This window comes from Octopus sinensis, linkage group LG25 (assembly GCF_006345805.1).
Source record: "Octopus sinensis linkage group LG25, ASM634580v1, whole genome shotgun sequence".
NCBI classification, from domain to species: Eukaryota; Metazoa; Mollusca; class Cephalopoda; order Octopoda; family Octopodidae; genus Octopus; species Octopus sinensis.
This window is the reverse complement of record NC_043021.1, coordinates 7,114,040-7,134,290: the sequence shown is the minus strand read 5'-3', so window position 1 is coordinate 7,134,290 and position 20,251 is coordinate 7,114,040. Positions and strand designations below refer to the sequence as shown.

General features: G+C 36.8%; 1 protein-coding gene across 7 annotated transcripts in view; it reads right to left on the bottom strand.

The window, feature by feature from the left end:
- The window catches only part of LOC115224197 (striatin-3), a 253,651-nt gene that overhangs the window by 99,102 nt on the left and 134,298 nt on the right, over positions 1-20,251 (bottom strand). For all 7 annotated transcript variants that reach the window (XM_029794954.2, XM_029794955.2, XM_029794956.2 and 4 more), the window contains exon 2: positions 7,604-7,707. In XM_029794954.2, the coding sequence (XP_029650814.1) occupies positions 7,604-7,707 (104 nt within the window). The remainder of the gene's footprint in view (positions 1-7,603; positions 7,708-20,251) is intronic.

Sequence of the window (20,251 nt, the reverse complement as noted above, 5' to 3'; positions counted from 1 at the left end):
TTATATGCTAAAGACAATTTTCTTTTTCTTTTTTTATGGTTAAGATGTTGTTTAAAAGAAGTGGTTTGCATAGGGAGTGAAGAGTTCCTCATGATAATTTTTCTTTTTTCTTTTTTTTTTGTAGAGATTATTACTTATAAAGAAACCAAAGAAATTTCATTTAATTTATAAAAGCAAAACAACAATACAAAAATTTACTAAAATTTCTTATTATTATGTTGATGGGAGAAATGCTGGTGAAAAAGGACAGACTTATTGGTTCTCTAAAAGTATTGTGTATAAAATAATTGAAAAAGAACATGAAGAAAAAATTTAGTTAAACCACAACAGATGTTGTGGTCACCTGATCGGATCAAAGACAACCAGTTTCATGTGTTAACTGATCAACATAACATATGCATTTGCTGGTTGGCTAACGCAATTATGATTATTTCAAGGTGTCCAGAGAAGGGTGTTGCAAACCAATTCTCCATTACTTCTCCAGCAGTGTCCAGCATGTCTAATGAGGTTTGATATTTTGAAAATTTAAAAAAGAAGAAATTTTTTGGGGTGGGGTGTTTTTTCCAAGGCATGTTCAAAATGGCACAAACCAAACATATATATATATATATATATATATATAGATATAGTGAAGGGAAGAAATGGAGCCGAACGAAGATTCTACAAAATTCCTTTTTATTATTTTCTACACATGTTTCAAAGGCTGCAAATTCCCAAATTCGGATTGAATAAGGAGACCATTCTGCAGCTTTCTCTTCAGGAAAATCCAGGAATTTAAAATCTCAAAACAAATGCGCAGCAAGCTTTTCAAACAAAACGCTCCCTAGGAGCCCATGGTAAAAATGGCACAAAATTGTCTCTCAATATGCCATCTGGCATAGTTCCTTCAAGTCATCTACTTAGATTCCAGATGGAAGAGCCATAAAGTAACACAGATTTAACTACTGTGCAGAAAGAGCTCTTTTCCTATTACCCTGATAATTTGAAGTGATGCCCAAGTTTTGCTGATATATAGCTTAAGATCAATCTCCGTAGATACTATCTCATATTTTTTATTAGTTCCAGTCAGTGGGCTGTGGCCATGCTGGAGTACCACCTTGAAAGGTTTAGCTGAACAAATCTACTCCGGTATGTATTACTTTAAAATCTAATACTTATCTAGTACTTATTCTATCAGTCTCTTTTGCCAAACTACTAAAGTTACAGAGATGTAAACAAACGAACCCTGGTTGTCAAATGGTCAGCTGGGGGAACACAAAGATACATACATGCATACATACATATATACGTACGTATGTATACAACAGGCTTCCATTAAATTACTCACAAGGCATTTGTCAGCCCAGGGTTACAGTAGGAGACACTTTTCCAAGGTCACCAATAGGTCACCATACAGTCACCAATAATTCTTGTCTTAACTCTTTGGCCTTCAAATTATTTTATCAAATGAAATGCTTATTTATTCACATTGTTTTGTATTAATCATGCATTATCTCATAGTTTTGAGATTTTGATAAGGTAACTTAATTTTTAGAATGATATTGTAGGGTTGGTGTGAGAGGTTAGATCTAACCAGTTTAAACATAAAACAGGTAGAATATTTTGGTTGGATACGGCCAGTCTAAATGCTAAAGAGTTAATCATGGTAGTGGAGCTTGCATATTATTACAATGAAAAGAGATTTACCAAGAGGAGTTTTCCTTCTGGCAAGTCTGACTGAGTCAAGCATGTCTAAAGTAAAAGATTAGACTAAATGAGAGCCACCATCAGAAACCTTGGGAAGCAGTATGGTGGGTGTACAGTTTTGGTGGAGGAATCAATTGAACTATAATCCTATGATCAATGGTGAAATTTAGAAGATTTTGGGAAATGGTAACATTGACCAGGATCACTTAGTTCTAAAAGTGAACCACTGGTTGCATCTAAAGAACTGATGGTCATTGATCGAAGCAAGACTGTGGCATGTCTTCATCTATAGCCACAGACTAACTAATACCTTGCAAATGAATTTGGCAGACAAACTGTGATGATGACGACTACCTGATAATGATGAGAGTGACGGCCTGAGATCACTAGGTATCCAGGAATGCTAACCAAAATGTTATTTTGAATAATCCCACCTGTCAACATGGCATGTAATATCAACTTAGCAGATTGTTGACTAATCAGATTACAGCATTTATCATAAGATAACATAGACAGAGGTAGATAACTGTTGTCTGAATAACATTATATACAAACTAGCATTTTTAAAGGTTAAAATGAAATTCTATCTTTTGATCTTAAACAGAGTTTAACATTTTCTACATAACATATAACTTAATTTGTGAGAGGTTATCAAGATCATATCAATATTTAAATTACATTATGATTTGGATGTGTTAGATGTGCAACGTCACATATGGCAGTGGGGAGCATCCACACATGAACTACTTATACACTGCACCCTGTTTTCGACAATGATTTACGCTATGAATAATAAACTGATAATGTTAAATGCTTAGTGGCATTTCATCTGTCTTTATATTCTGAGTTCAAATTCTACCAAGACCGACTTTGCTTTTCATCCTTTTGGGATCGATAAAATAAGTACCAGTTGAGCACTGGGATCGATGCAATTGACTTATCCCCTTCTCCAAAATTTGCTGGTTTTGTGCCAAACTTTGAAACTATAATTTAATATTAATTGTATTAGATATTATAAGCTCCTGTTCAAAAGAGAACACAGAGGTGGTTTGAACCACATATCTCCTTGTCGCAACAAAGAAGACAGGACACACTGAAATGATCATAAATGAATACAACCTATCTGGCTAGTAGTATATAACTGAATAATCTTCCTGTATAGATCAAAATATTGTGGCTAAACTAGTTGAGCTTGCTTAGATATGCCCTTCTCAATCACATCATCAGTCATAATCACACAGAATGGAAGAGAGAACTTGTCAGTGGATAGGAAAATGGTTTCTAGAGGTAGAAGTCAGCAAATATAGAAATAAGCCATTCGTCATTATCAACATTTTAATGTCCATTTTCCATGCTTAAATGGATCAGATGAAAATTGACGAGGCAGATTTTCTATGTCTGGATGCCCTTCCTGTTGCCAACCCTCACCTGTTTCCAAACAATATATTTCCCTATGGCTGGACGTGTTTCCATAGTAGATTGGAAACAAACACCACTTGTATAACAGTGATGCTCATTTACAACCATCATATGATGTCAAGACAAGAGACACAGAAATACACAAGCATACGGGAAATGGATGAATGGACAGACTTCTTTCAGTTTCCAGCTGCCAAATCCACTTGCAAGGCTTTGATTGGACTGGGGTTATAGTAGACTAAAAACCACCACCTTTTGGTAAAGTATAATACCCAATAAGAACCTGGTCAGGGTTACAAGTAAAGCCATGGGAAATACCCCTCATCATCATCGTTTAATGTCCGCTTTCCATGCTAGCATGGGTTGGATGGTTCAACTGGGGTCTGGGAAGCCCGAAGGCTGCACCAGGCCAGTCAGATCTGGCAGTGTTTCTACAGCTGGATGCCCTTCCTAACGCCAACCACTCCGTGAGTGTAGTGGGTGCTTTTTATGTGCCACCGACACACGTGCCAGACGAGGCTGGTGAACAGCCACGCTCGGATGATGCTTTTTACGTGCCACCGGCAGGGAGGCCAGGCCAGGCTGGCAACGGCCATGATCGGATGGTGTTTGTTACGTGCCACCAGCACGGAGGCCAGTGGAAGTATCATTTTAGTAAGTCATCTGCTGAATAATGCTTATCCCTGAACCACATGGTTACTATGTCAACTTCTTAACGAAGCAGCTATGCATGTGCTTACGCATCATTGCATGTGTTATAGTTAGAAGCATTGTTATTTAGAGCTATACAGGACTATATTATCTTATATGCCCTTCTGCTGAAGGTAGGATATCTGATGATCAAAGACATGAAACTCAGAGTTATAAAATATGAAGTTTCAGCTTCAATAAATAAATTCGATAACTGAATTTCATCACTCCAATCTTCAGGTAAGTAGTATGTGCACACACATATGTTAACAAACAGGAGAAAAGTTACATACTCAATATTTGAAGAAGAATATAAACAATTTAAAAGATTCTGCTGAAATCAACACTCAAGTTTCCTCATACACGGCTCTTAGCTGACTGAATTATAAAGCTGAGGCTGAGTGTGAAGTACCACTCATGAGATTTGCCTGAAGACCAAAAACAAATTCACAGGCTTTAACATATATACATATAATGGAGAGGTGGGAGAGGTGGGGGACGGAGAGCCGAATGACATGTAAAGGGTAGAAATAGAAAGAAGAGGAGATTGAAAGAAACAAGGGGTAAATGGTGTGATGGGGCTCAGGGGCTGCCTTTGCTATAAATGTCAACAATTATATGGGATGAGGTAGGGGACCTAATAACAAGTTATAAAGATTAGGGGTGAAAAAGAGAGAGGGGGGAAGTAGAGTGATACAGAGTCCAGTTAAACTCCCAATAGAGTTACATTTCACTGCCTACAGACCCCTAAAATAAATCCATAACCTTTAACACTTGATGTCATGCCCACCAATGAGTTGCCGGTAACTCAACTAGGATGTGAAAGGGAGGGAGATAAAGTTGGGGTGGGGGGTGAGAGCTAGAGAAACACACACACACACACACACACACATACACATACACTTGTCCTGATAGGAAGGGGAGATTTTTTTCTAATCCCTGCCAAAATAATAATAGTAATTATTTCTTTTATTGCCACAGGGTTGATGTGATAGATGAGGAGATATTGCAAGGACAGACTAATTGGGGCAAATTCATCAAGGATAAAAATAAACCCTAAAAATAATTCTTTAATTCTTTTTTTTTTTTTTTACTGTTGTTGTACAAAAGAGATTAGTTACTGAGCTGTTTAAAAAAAAAAATGAAAGGGTGGAGGATGAAGCAAGATGGGCGGGGGGGGGGGAGAAACAGAAGGGAGTGAAGTTCATCAGTGTGACTTAGAATATGCAAGGAATATTTAATATATAAACAGAGGAGTGTGTACAGGGGAGGGGTCCTGCTAGTCACTCTATCTCTAATCTCTTATCTCTAAGAGTATTTGTACCTTTTCTAAATATGGATATAATAAATAAGTTGTTGCAAGCACAAATCAAATAGAGCATGCCACAGCGTCACCATGTCAGTGAGGAGGAGGGGGTGGGGTATGAGAGATAGAGAGAGAGAGAAAGACAGAGAGACTGAGAGGAAGGGCAAGGAGAGTTTCATCATAGAGAGGCAGTAGGGCTGAACTTCTTTGTAGCCCCTTTCTGATATTTTGACAAGAAAGTAAAAAGTAGAAGCAAAGTAGGGTGAGTGAGAGATTGCTCCTTAAAATAGCAAACTATTGGCACCACTGTAGGTTCTGGTTATGATAGATGTGCAAAGCCATTAAGAAAGAAAATAGCCAATAGTGAAGAGATTTTTATATAAAGGACAAAAAAAAAAAAAAAAGAAAAAGAGCTAAATATCTAGTTGGTACAGTCACACACCCACCAGGTATGTTTGTCTTAGAGTGGAGAAATGGAATAGAAAGAAAGAAAAATAAAACTTAAAAAAAAAAGAATTCTTTTTAAACTGTGAGTTTAAGAAGTTCACTCAGCCCCAGGTACCACTGCACTGTGCAATACCTTGTAAGGTGAAATTTGATAGAAGGAAACTGTGCAAAGTTTGTCATGTGTGCACAAACATGAACATGTGTGTGTGTGTGTGTGTGTGTGTGTGTGTGTGTGTGTATGCATGCATGTTTATATATCCTAATGGATTAAAAAGGCCATACCATACAATATAATCTTGCTTTTAAATTATTTATTTCAGTCACTGAAATTGTCAATGTAGTCAATGCTTCAGCAGAAACACTCTGAGCATAGCCCTTGTGAAATTACTGGAGAGATGGGTCAAATAAGAATTGAACCTGCATCATGAAGACAGCACCACTACCACCATTGCCACACTGCAAACTGTTTGACATCACCATTGTTATCGTCATTATTACTGTTGAGGGTAAGGTAATGAGCCGGCAGAATCGTTAGCATGCCAGGCAAAAATGTTTTGCAGCATTTTGTCTGTCTTTAACGTTGAGTTCAAATTCTGCTGAGGCCAACTTTGCATTTCATCCTTTCAGGGTTGATAAAATAAGCACCAGTTGAGTACTGGGTCGATGTAATTGACTTAACCCCTTCCACAAAACTGCTGGCCTTATGTCAAAATTTGGAAAAAAATATAGATGCAAAGTATGGCAGCAAACTGGCAGAACCATTTGCAAGCACAATGTTTGGTGGCATTTCATCCACCTTTGTGTTCCAAGTTCAAATTCCGCCAAGTTTGACTTTGCCTTTCAGCCAGTGAAGGTCATTAAAATAAGTACCAGTTGAGGCACTGTGATCAATGTAATCAACTTATCCCTCCCCTGAAATTGCTGGCCTTGTGCCAAAATTTGAAACCACTATTACTGTAGAGGTTAATAGATAATTGTGAAAGTAACATGGCTCCACTGATTAGAGTGCCGGGTTCACAATCATGAGGTTGTGAGTTCGAATCCTGGACCAGACTGCGTGTTGTGTTCTTGAGCAAGACACTTTATTTTATGTTGCTCCAGTTCACTCATTTGTAGAAATGATTTGCGACGTCTCTGGTGCCAAGCTGTATTGACCTTTACTTTCCCTTGATAACATGGGTGGTATGGAGAGGGGAGGCTGGTATGCATGAGTGACTGCTGGTCTTCTATAAACAACCTTGCCTCGACTTGTGCCTCAGAGGGGAACTTTCTAGGTTCAATCCCATGGTCACTCATTACCAAAGGGGGTCTTTACTCTTTTAATAGATGAGCATTGTTATATTTCTGTACTGTGGAAATATTTGTTAACAAGAAGGATTTTATAGCTGGCAGAACTCAAATAAAAAAAATGTGTATCCTTACACTAAAAATGTTAAACACAGCTACCATACCTTGATGAGTGTAACAAAGTAGGTAACATTACTGTCACCATTACTCATTTGCTATCCATAAAATAAACCAGTGTATTTAAGCACCTGTTTTAATTATCCCTTAGCAACAACTGTAACCATTACTTAGTAACAACAGTAACTAAATGAAATTGTTCCTTATCAATGAAACTATGTTCTCATAGTGAAGGTGCATGGCTCAGTGGTTAGAGCACCGAGCTTACGATCGTGAGGCTGTGAGTTCAATTCCCGGATCGGGCTATGTGTTGTGTTTTTGAGCAAGACACTTTATTTCACATTGCTCCAGTTCACTCAGCTGTAGAAATGAGTTGTGACATCACTGGTGCCAAGCTGTATCGGCCCCTTTGCCTTTCCCTTGGATAACATCAGTGGTGTCCAGAGGGGAGGCTGGTATGCATGGCCGACTGCTGGCATTCCACAAACAACCTTGTCCAGACTTGTGCCTCAGAGGGTAACTTTCTAGGTGCAATCCCATGGTCGTTCATGACCGAAAGGGGGTCTCCATGTTCTCGTAGAACTTGCTATCAACAATCAAACATTGAGTGCTGCTAATTAATAAAAGAAAAAACACAAAAGGTTTTCTTACCTTTCTGACTTCAATGCAAATTCTAACATTTTTATTCTTCGTACTAAGTCTTGTTTCAAATTTTCTTGACCTTTTCGTTCCCCTTGTAAAAATGCTATCCGGGCCTAGAAAATGAAATAAAACGAGAGTAAGTACACACAGAATAATACATACAGATAAATTGAGATAAAATATTTTCCTGTATTTAAAAAAAAAAAAAAAGCAGTTATTCAAACAGTACTACACAAAAAAAAAAATTATTACAACACAATTACTACCCCCACCACAGAACACACATATAACCATACTAAAAAAACAAACTTTCTATAAAAAATACTTCTACATGATGCAGGGCATGAGGATGTATATGTTTGTCATATGTAAAGTAAGCATGATCATGTATGTGGATCTTATGTTTCATTCAGTTGGACTTTAGGTTGACCAAAACACATTAATGAATGGAGGAAAATATGATGATGGTTAAATGGCTTAAAGTTAAATTTAACACCCTCTGTTCAATAACATAGAGCAGAAGACCAATTAAATGAAACCATAGTCCGGATATGTAATTAGGTTTACCTTATATATATATATATATATATATATATATATGTGACAAGCATATCAGATTCTATACACATCTAACATGAGTGTACTAAGTACTTTTTTTATACATTTGTACTACAATAAAAACAAAGCTGTATACAAATAAACACACAATTAGCCTCAAGTGGATGGAAGGCAAAGACAATTGAGATTTTAATTAATATGGTTAATGTCTAGTGTGAACTCTTCCAAATTAGTTTACTGAGATATGGGTAACAGGAAGTTGCATATATATCTACACAGATGCACATAAGCATGCACACACAATATTAAAGATTGTAACTGAATTTAATATCACTGATTATTCAAACAACTGGAAAAAAAAAACAGGACCATATACTGACAAAAATAATTCATAAACATATCGCATGGAACACACAATATTTCCTCTCTTCAGTATCATACATATAAAATACAGAGGTGGTTTTGGTTAATGAAATTTTAATTTTAATGAATAATAGGTACAGATGTGACTGTGTGGTAAGAAGCTTGCTTCATAACTACATGGTTCTGGTTTCAGTCCCACTGACTGGCACCATGGGCAAGTGTCTTTTACTACAGCCTCAGGTTGGCTAAAGCCTTGTGAGTGGATTTGGTAGATGGAAACTGAAAGAAGCCCATCATAGATATGTGTGTTTGTCCAACTGATGTTGGTGTGTTTACATTAGTAGTTTGGCAAAAGAGACCGATAAAATAGGTATTAGGCTTTACAAAAATTATTAAGTACTGGGGTTGATGATTTTGATTAAAATTCTTCAAGGCAGTGCCCCAGCATGGCCACAGTCTAATGACTGAAACAAGTAAAAGATATAAAATTTTTAATTCTCCTTTAATGAAAATCTTTGTCTCTGAGAGAACTGTAATTTTTTTTTATACAATTCATTTGTGGATGGATAGATGCTGGTACACTATGGCAGATGTGTAACTGGTTGGTTGATTAGTACAGCATGTGTGTAGGTGGATGGATGGATACTGGGTTCATACGAAATGTGTAGAAGGGAAAGATGGATGTTAGGTTCACCATATCAGGTGTGTGTATGTGTGTGTGTGAGTAAATCAAAGCAATATTTTACAAAAATAAAGCTCTCTCTTCCCCATCCTACTACTCCTACTCCCCATCAAAAACAAGCAAAACAAAATTTAAAGAAAGAAATTACAGGGGTAAATAAATGAATTTGAAGTATAATTTGATCTGAGCAGCTGGCAAGTGGAGGTGTCAGATGTTCTCAGCAAGTCCTATCCAAATACAACAACTGTAAACATCCTATTCAAGCAGCAGGCAGGCAGACAGACAGACAGTATGTAGTAAATATGGGTGTATAGTTGTAAGTTTGGCTATATCTAGTTGACTTCACAATCAGAAGAAACCAAGTTTAATCCAACAGTGTGACATCTTGAGCAAATGTCTTCTGCATCTTAGGGTTGATCTCATGTCTTCAGAGTGAGAGCTTTATTTATGTAAAATATTAATTTCTTTACTACCCACAAGGGGCTAAACACAGAGGGGACAAACAAGGACAAACAGATTAAGCCGATTACATCGACCCCAGTGTGTAACTGGTACTTAATTTATCGACCCCGAAAGGATTAAAGGCAAAGTCGACCTTGGCGGAATTTGAACTCAGAATGTAACGACAGACGAAATATGGCTACACATTTCGCCCGGCATGCTAGCGTTTCTGCTAGCTTTGATTTACACTCACACACATATACACACATGCACCTGATATGGTGAACCCAACATCCATCCTTCCCTTCAACACATTTCGTATGAACTCAGTATTCATCCATCCGTCTCTTTACCTACACACACCATCTGATATGCTGTACCAATCAACCATCCAGTTACTGTATAATAGAGAGAAACTGTGTGGAAGGCCAGGAGATGGAACAAACTAATAATCTAAAGTCCAGTCTCCTTACTCACTGATTCTGCCTGGGAATTGCATTAAGAACTCTCAACCACATGGTCCCAGGTTCAGTCTCACTGCATGGCACCATGAGCAAATGTCTTCTACTATAGCTTCAGGCCAGCCAAAGCCTCATGAGTGGATTTGGTAAATGGAAACTAAAAGAAGCCTGTCGTGTGTGTGTGGGCATCACCCACCACTGATTGGTATTGGTGTGTTTATGTCCTCATAACTTAGGGATTCAGCAAAAGAGACCGATAGAATAAGTACCAGGCTTAAAAAGAAAATAAGTACTGGGATTAGTCAATTTGATTAAAATTCCCCAAGGCGGTGCCCCAGTATGGCCACAGTCTAATGATTGAAACAAGTAAAATATTAAAAGATTACATGCAACAGGAATACTCAGCCATGTATATGCTCCTTGAGTAGGTGGTTCAGTTGACTGAACCATGGAATATTCACTGTTGAAACCAACCTAAAGCCATTAATTCTCTCTCTCTCTCTCTCTCTCCATGTGTGTATGTTTTTCACCTGTGTGCACTGATATACATTAATGAGAAAAACCAATAGAGCAAATCATTCGATCAAAAAGCCATTTCGTGCAATTTATTCTGCTTGCATTTCTCATACACCTTCTTGTCATTGGAAGTGCAATAAACCAGCGATTAGTCTTATGGAAACCTGCAACCAAATGATGCTGTTGTTCACAAAATACAGGGATTTATATAACAAGAAGGAAAAAAAAACAGAGGAGATAACTATGCAAAGATCTAGAGCTGAAGAAAAATCTTCAACCATTTTGTGACTATATTTCTAATCAAAAACGCCATCAATATGTTTATTTTCCAAAACTAAATCAAGAATTTGGAGAGATTTAGTAACATAAAAACATCAGATTGATCAGATGTTTGATTCATGAGTTAGCATAAATGACCGTAACAAAATTATATAAGTTTTAATTTCAAATATGAATAATTTAAAATAAGAGACATTATATCATATAACCAGTTGCTGGGTAACCTCAGGTGTGTTGCAATAGAAAGGGTGAAGCAACCCTTTTTTCTTTTTTTTTTTTCTTAAAACTTTATTTTACAATTCATAACACCTGACTGAGTTCTTTCCCTCATACCTGACAGCGGGATAAGGACAATATCCTGATATATTGACTTTGATGAACAGACTGCTATAATTGGTGCTGTTTGTTTAGCTTAGTTTAATTAACATGAATTTTAATTAATAATACAATGATTATTTATTAGGGTGTATGGCCTAGTAATTAAGGTGTATGCCCTAGCTTTAGAGTGTTACATTCACAATCACGAGATCATGGTTTTAATTCCTAGACCAGGTGGTGCTTGCGTTTTTGAGTAAATCACTTCATCTCATGTTGCTCTATGATCACTTTGACACCCAACATGTGGTACACCGTGCACCTGTACAGGTAATGTCGATTTAATGGAGAAAGTGAGCTAATGTACAGCACATACATTTCATCACTATAAACAAATCATTTGTGCAGCTCATTCAGCTAAAGCTGAACACTCATACGTTGTCTTTGACAGGAAATCCCATCATCTAATTATATAAACAGATGCAGTGAATTTCACACCTTATAGAGAACTGTTTATTTTTGGATGTTGCTCTTTTACTGCACAACACTAAAATCAGTATATGTGTGCATACATGCTTTCTTAAGTGGAAGTGAAAATGCAGAAATAATATATAATTGTGTATGTTAATGATCTACGTGTATATACTTATTGGTACAGTTATATATATATATATATATATACTCATGCAACAATATATACATGTACTAAGGTGCTTGTAAATGCATGTATACACAAGAGCACATGCACAAAACTGACAACATATGCTTGAATAGACAGATGCCTAAGTACTGTGCTCCAGCACATGCACATGAGGATACAGGAGGGTACAACCCCTCGCCCTCTGATCATGTGCAGATCTGTAAGGGCACAACCTGCCCCTTCCCCATATCCCTCCTATCATCTTGCTTCCTCACCTTCTGTCTCAGACAATGAGATACTATGCAGTTGCAGTCACCTCGTGAATATGATACACATGTATACACACACACACACACACACACACACACCACACACACACACACACACACACACACATGCACGCATGCTTGTACATGCACAAAATTACATTATATAAATAACTGCCATATTACAAAAACGAAAAAAAAACAAAACACATCTAACTCTTCTTTTCGCATTGATTCTTTATTCAGCTAATGTTTCTTTGTTGACTTTGCTAGGATTTGAACTCAGAATGCTCTTGATAAACATGGGTTAACACAAACATAAAATCTAAATCGATATCCATGTCCACTGCGGCCAGAGTAACTAGCGACATAATCTTTAATCTTAATCCATGCCTACTGTGACCAGATTAACTGCCATCATACTCATGAATATCAATAAATGAGACATTAAAATAGCTAGTTAATGTAATTAAAAGTGTAAGGAATTTCAAAGCCTAATTAATAGTCATCACCTTTCAAAGGTGATAAAACAAGTACCATTACACACACAAACACAAACACAGCCAACCAACTAAACACTTCCCTCACTACAAAAATTAATCTTGTGACCAAAATCAATTAGTCTTGTAATAATGAATTTTTCCTTTTTTTTATATAAATTAGGCATACAAGCAATCAATCATTTATGGAATGCAGTGGTAGATAAACGTGTGTTTCTCTCAGCCAATGACATTGCTTCAGCTTTCCTGTTTGAAACAGAGCTGCACATAGTCTCCCTCATTGTAAAGCATAAATAACTGATGAAAGGTACTTAATTACTAATGCAGAATGGATAAGGAAAATAAGCTGAGTCTGTATTTTTGTCTAAGTAAACAAAAAGAAAAAATCTAAGCTAATGAAAATACCAAACCCAGCATTAACGTTAACAGCTGCTTGCTTGGTGGGGCTAGGGTTATCCCAGGTTAGTGGTCTCAGAGATGTCATCATGTGTAGAGCTGACCAGGTCCAACAGTGCTCTCCAATGTCGACAGTCCTGTGCCATCCCCTCTGCATCCTCCAAGGTGACACTGAGCCTCTAGAAATATTCGTTAATCCCGTTCAAGCCACCTGGTGCAGGACCTGCCACAAAGCCTCTCTAACCTGCAACTTTTGTGTCGAATGAGAGAAAACAATACCAATACCAGATATGGTCAGAGCCAATGAGAGGGCCTCCATGTGGTAACTCCATGTGTTAGAAATAGCAGCCAAATTTCACTGAAGAGACACCCTGCCATCTTAAGAAAGTTCTAACATAGTCCTAGATATAATGACACCATAATGGCAGGGAAGTAGGGTGTACACAGACCACAGAGGAGACACTAAAATGATCAGCAATAAAAATTTTGTGCAGTATTTCAGAAGAAATCCTTCTTCTTCTTTACCACTACTGCTACTACTATCATCACTTCATGTCCATTTTCCATGCTAGCATGAGTTGGACAGTTTAACAGAAGCTGGCCAACTGAATGCCCTTCCTAATACCAACCACTTTACCAGGGGTACTGGGTGCTTTTATGCAGCACCAGCAAAGACACTTTTACAGAGATAGTTGGGAAAAATACTGAAGCTTACACTTTGTCTCCACATGTAGCCATTTCATTGTCCAAAAAAAAAAAAAATAATAAATACATTACCAATTTCTTACAAAGAGAAAAAGTACTGTTTTTGTAAGATAAAATTTACCACAAAACTTAGTATTGCCCTGCATGAATGGCTATTTGCAACGACTGCCAAAAGACAAAAAAAAACCCATTTTACTGAAGTACATAAAGCAGTCGTTTATATATAAAAAAAATCTTTATATAGAGTTCCTACTTCTTCTCCATTAAAAACTTCAAGCGAAGTAATAGCTGCTTTTCCTATGGGACTTTGGCATGCTGCCACTTCTGTTTGGGTTAATGGAAACATTTTAAATGCTTTGGTATTTATAAGAACTGTATGACGTTAGAGTCATACACTTCTTATATGTGCATGTATGTGTGTGTATAAGCATTATAAATGTGTTATGTGTAGAAATGCATAAATGCAAGTATGTATGTGCACACACGCACACACACATATACATATGTACGCATTATATATATATATATATATATATATATATATATATATATATATATATATGTATGAGAGAGAGAGAGAGAGAGAGAGAGAGGGAGGGAGAGAGATAGATAAATATAAGCATGCATGCATATAGTGCAGATGCATATAAATTACATTAGCACTATTTTAAGTTTGTTATGGTTTTACTTAAATTTGTTGCGATGAGAAACAGTTGCCAGGAATCAAAACCATTTTATTCATCTAAAACATTCTACCTAAGTATTCAGAGCATAATTGTAAATATCCATATTTACTGCAAATGACAGGCTTCCAGTCTTCCACAACCACAAGTACATTATAATGTACAAGGACTGGAAGTGGTAAATAATGATTTCTGCAGCTTTTACCGGATTAAAGATTTAGTCTTTCCAGTGCTTTTCAAGGCCCTTTTTGAGAGACAAAGAAATTCAAAGAGATAGAGCCATGATTTCTTCTTCAATAAGCAGATCAATATTGGATTCCTTCAGCTAATATACTTGTTGAATGCGACTTCTCAGCATGTCACTGCAGCTATCATTGACAGAACATTCATCAGAGCTCGTTTGCGTCAAATTTTTCAACAAATCAAAATCACAGCGAACACTAATTGGACTCTCTTGAGCAAAACCAGAGTTTGATTGATTACCTATGGAGCTCAGATTTCTTGATGAGACTTTCTTCGATCTAGATTGTGTCAATCCAACCATCTTGATTTTTTGATTTTAGAAAGCATAATGCTGACTAGCATCAATTAAGTTTAACTAGATTGATCTTTAGCTTATACAAAGATAAAACTGTCTGTACGAAACTTAAGAGAAGAGAACTGTTTTCTATTTTCTTATCCTAGATAACAAATAGATGTTTGGTAGAGAAGAGAATTGTCATGTTTTAATGAAATGTTAAGTTCTTTGATAATTGAAATACACTGAACCAAGTTCCAAATAATTTTCAGAACTTAGCTCTTAGAACTTATATTTCAGTTACTAAAAGTGGTGAACTGGTAGAATCGTTAGCATGCTGGGCAAAATACTTAGCAGTGTTTCATCTGGTTTTACGTTGTGTCCTAATGCCACCAGAGTCAACTGTGCCTTTCATTCTTTAGGGGTTGATAAAATAAGTACCAGTTGAGCAACAGGGTTGATGTAATCAACTTAGCACCTCCTCTGAAATTGCTGGCCTTGTGCCAAAAACTGAAACCGATATGTTTCAATTGCTCTTTAATAATTTCACCATCAACACTGCATGAACGCCTTTGATATAGTTGTTGGAAATTATGTCATTTCAAGAGCCATAAGCTCTTTTCAAAGAGCTTATGGCATTAATTACTCCAAAGGGGAACATTGTAGACTAGAATAAGCATCTATCGACTGAAAACGCAGTTTATCTCTATTCATCATTATGGAGTGGAATCTAATGGTATGCAGCTTTTAGATCCAGTTTGTAGATTTTATCTAGGAGACCTTCAATGTTAGCAAGTAGATGATAAGCATCTAGAAAGCAGAAGTGATTTATCATTAGTGAATAGTCAATGATAAATGTTTGCCTGTTTCTTACAATGGTCACTTGTTATGACCATAGAGAGACCGAGGACTGAATAATAATGCCATTATCATGAAACTATTTAGTCTCTTAATGTAGATTTGATTAAGTGAAGAAAAGCAACAAGATTTAATAGCAACTGATCATTGCACAGGTGAGAAAAATACAAGGCAGAATGACCAACAGAAGGACAAAAATCAAGCAACATTTAAAATTATTTGATGATTTTTTGAGATGAAATGTAACAGAGTTGAGTCATTTAAGAAAAACCCAGAATTATAGAACACAAATTAGGTTTTAAAAAAAATGTTTGAGATTCACAAAAGTGAAGAAGCAGTGTTTCTATTGGGTTGCTAGAATCATCCTGGTAACTCAAGAGAAATACCGAGATATTGGGAGTGAGAGATTCATGCTAATCTTTTAAATCTGACACTTATTTTATTGGTTTATTTTGCCAAACTGCTCAGGTATGAGATGTAAACAAACCAATACTGGTTGTAAACTGATAGTGGACAAACACAAAACATACATAAAGCTTCCACACAGTTTCCACCTAGCAAATTCACCCACAAGGAATTGGTTAGCCTAGGGCTATAGTAGAAGACACTTGCCCAAAATACCATGCAGTAGGACTGAACCTGAAAGTACATGGTTGCAAAGTTAGCTTCTTAACCTTACAGCCATGCTTGGGCCTGCAGAAACTTTTTCTTTTCATTTCTTTGATATGCTCTTCAGAGAAAAAAAAAAATCAAACTTTTAGCAGTTGATCTAGGATCTGTTGGACAAATAGAATGGACATGTTAGAGAGCAGTACAAAAATACCATTTTCATCCGTAGGTGGAACTGTTCATGGCATCAACAGTATACTCACTACTAAAGGAGATGGATTATTTTTGCTACAGTTCCATATAATAGACCATTGAAAGGGCAGGATAATCACTGCTAAATTCTCTGAGTAGCTTCCAAAGAATAAGCTTATGTGATTAATTGTTCCTAATTCAATAAAGGGTTCTCAAAGCTACCCGTGTTACAAACACATGCTGTTGTTTACATCGATGTTTCCATTGACTTTTCATGTTTTTATAGTCACCACTTATTACCATCGACTACTTATATTTAGCTGTGTTTCATTATCAAGTTTTCATTGCATTTCCATATTTTGTAGTTACATTCATAACTGAATGGGGCTTCATAGAAATCTCTCTCCATCTTTTCACTAAGCCTAAAATTACTTCTAATGATCTGCAAAGTGGGAACTTATAAAGAACTATTTGAATTCTACCATGGGATAGTAAAATAGTAAAATCCTCCCAATTTTGAGATATTATCAACTGAAAGAGAATTGTTGAAAAGCATTGCTTTTAATGAAGTGACATACAAGTTTACAGCTTCAAGAGCAAAGAAAGAGAAACCCTGAATTGGTCAATTATGCTTGTGTATCCCCTCCTGCTTATTCTTAGGGTATTATTTCATTTGTGAGTTTATGTCCACATGCATTTGTCTACAAAGCCTACATTACTCGAGCCATTATATTCATTCAAGTGGGAGATATTTACAGGTCTGAAATGTCTTATGCTTAACCCTTTGGCATACTGATTATTCCGTCAAATGTAAAGCTTATTATTGACATTATTTTGAATTAATCATGTGTTACCTCATAGCTTTCAGATTTCAATGACAATACTGTTAATGTTTATATTTAGAATGTCAAATGTTTGGTGGGTGTGAGAGGCCGGATCTGGTCGGTTTGAACATAAAGCAAGTAGAATATTTGGGCTGGATATGGCCGGATTAAATGTTAAAGGGTTAAAATACAGAGTAAACAATATCAACAATCAGCAGCCGTCACTGCTGCCACTGTCAAACTTTCAGTTGAACTATATTTCCATTCACTTTTCAATTGTTGACACAATTTGTCAATTACAACTTTTAATACAAGTGTCGGTAGGGATTATATTTAGATCACGCAAAGCATAAGACGCAGCAAAACATCCAATCACATCCAATGAGCTAAACATCCTGCCAACCCAGCATCCTGAACTGGTTACATATAACATAACCACAAATCTGCCAACAGAAGAAAGAGAAAGAGAGAGAGAGCAAAATCTTTCAGGTACTCTACTGTTGCATAATTTCCAAATTCAAAGCACTATGAAGGAAAGCATACACTTTCTGGGCTCCTTTTTTTTTAAAATTTACTTTTGATTTAAATTCATTCTCATTATTTTATATAATTTGTTTTAATGAGATAAACATAAATAGATCTATTTAATGAAAAGGACATACATATTCATACATATACACATGTATGAATTTGAGCTCGAGAAGACCTGTCGAGCCAAGTGAAACCATAGTTGTGGCTGATGTCATGTAACAGGCACCCACGACGGTGGCATGTAAAAAGCACCCTTCGTACATTGGGCCTCACAGAGGTGATAAGTGACCGAGACCTTTGGCAATATGCTGTGATTGAGAAGACTCATCAAACCGAGTGAAAATGTAGTTGTGGTTGATGCTGGTATCATGTAACTGGTACCACACCGGTGGCATGCAAAAAGCACCCACTACAATCTTGGAGTGGTTGTAGAAACCATGCCAAACCAGATTGGTGCCACATAAACAGCACCCAGTCCACTCTGTAAAGTGGTTGGCATTAGGAAGGCTGTCCAGCAATAGAAACTATGCCAGAACAGACAATGGAGCTTGATGCAGCCCCTGGCCTTACCAGTTGAGGTTAAACCATCCAACCCATTCCAGCATGGAAAACTGAAGTTAGATGACAATGATGATGATGATGAACACTATTAAAAGTGATTCTTCAGCTATGTCTGTTTGGTTAAGAAATTTGGTTTGCAACCATGTACCTATTTCTTTATTACCCACAAGGGGCTAAACACAGAGGGGACAAACAAGGGCAGACATAGGTATTAAGTCGATTACAACGACCCCAGTGCGTAACTGGTACTTAATTTATCGACCCCGAAAGGATGAAAGGCTAAGTCAACCTCAGCGGTACAGCACCTTGTGCAAGTGTTTACTACAATAGTCCTGGGCTGACCAATGCTTTATGAGTGAATTTGGTAAATGGAAATTGCAAGGAAGCCGTGTTTGTCCCCCCCCCCATCACTACTGCTTGCCAATCAGTGTTGGTTTGTTTCATACCTGCAGTTTGACAAAAGAGACCAATAAAATAAGCATCAGACTAAAAAATAAGTACTAGAGTCAATTTGTTTGACTAAATACGTCAAGGCAGTGCCCCAACATGGCCATAGTCCAATGAGACAAGTAAAAGAAACATAATATTAAATTGTTTTTATATTCATAACTCGACATACGAAGATTAATATATGTTACTAGTTTACTGTGGCAATGCTAGGGGACTAATGTTATAAATGTAATATGTCACTGAGAGTTTAAAAGAAAAATTAAATATAAAAATCAAAATTAAATGTATTACCCATCCGTGACTATCTCTCTCTCTCACACACACACACACACACACACACACACACACACACAACATACATACAGAGTAGGAATAGTAAAGAAACCTGAGATTAAAAAAATTTGGTAAATCTCCAAAACAAAAAAAAAAAAGCATGTTTAGTGTTGAAAAATTTCAATTTAAATCTTCAACGTAAATTTCTAAACAATAGGGAGAGGGAGAAGGGAGGGGGAAGAGAGAGAGAGAGAGGTGTGTGTGTGTGTGTGTGTGTGTGTGTGTGTTTTAGCAGATGGGATGTCGGAGATGGATGTGTGGCTAGGTAGATAAATTGGTGAGTGGGGTATGATGTGAGAATTGAGGGCAGACAGGAAATTTGATACAGAAATCTCTATTAAACCCCCCACCCCCCACAACACCTCTCCACTTCAAAATATATGTTGTCTACTATCACCACACCTCCACCACCACCACCACCAGTATTATTATTATTATTAATAGTAGTAGTAGTAGTAGTAGTAGTATTAGTATTATTATACTTAAATGGCAGCGCCTTACACTACACAGTAACAGATGTAATATCAGAAGAGGCTGGCTGGGCAGTGAACAGAGAGGAGGGGAAGGAGGAGGAGAGAGAGAGAGGATATATACAGAAGTGAGGAGGTATGTTATAGGGTTAGGAAGAGATAGATTAATCTATTTCCTCTAGCAGATCAAAAGCTGTCTATTAGTAGTAGTAGTAATAGCAGCAACAGCAAAATTTCAAATACTGCTACTACTAATGCTTCATCTTTGTCTCTCATAACTTGCATGTACAGACCCTATATATAAAGTTCAACAGGGAGGAGTGGGAGATGTAATTTCATGCCTTCGCGAAAGTCATTATCATTTCACCTCTTAATTCAATGATAGAAATATGAAGATTTTTAAATTTATTTATTGAAAAGCTAAATTGACCGTGTTGCGATTTAATATCAATACATAACGAGATCAAAGTAAACATAACAAAGCAGCGATCAGGCCAATGCCCTACA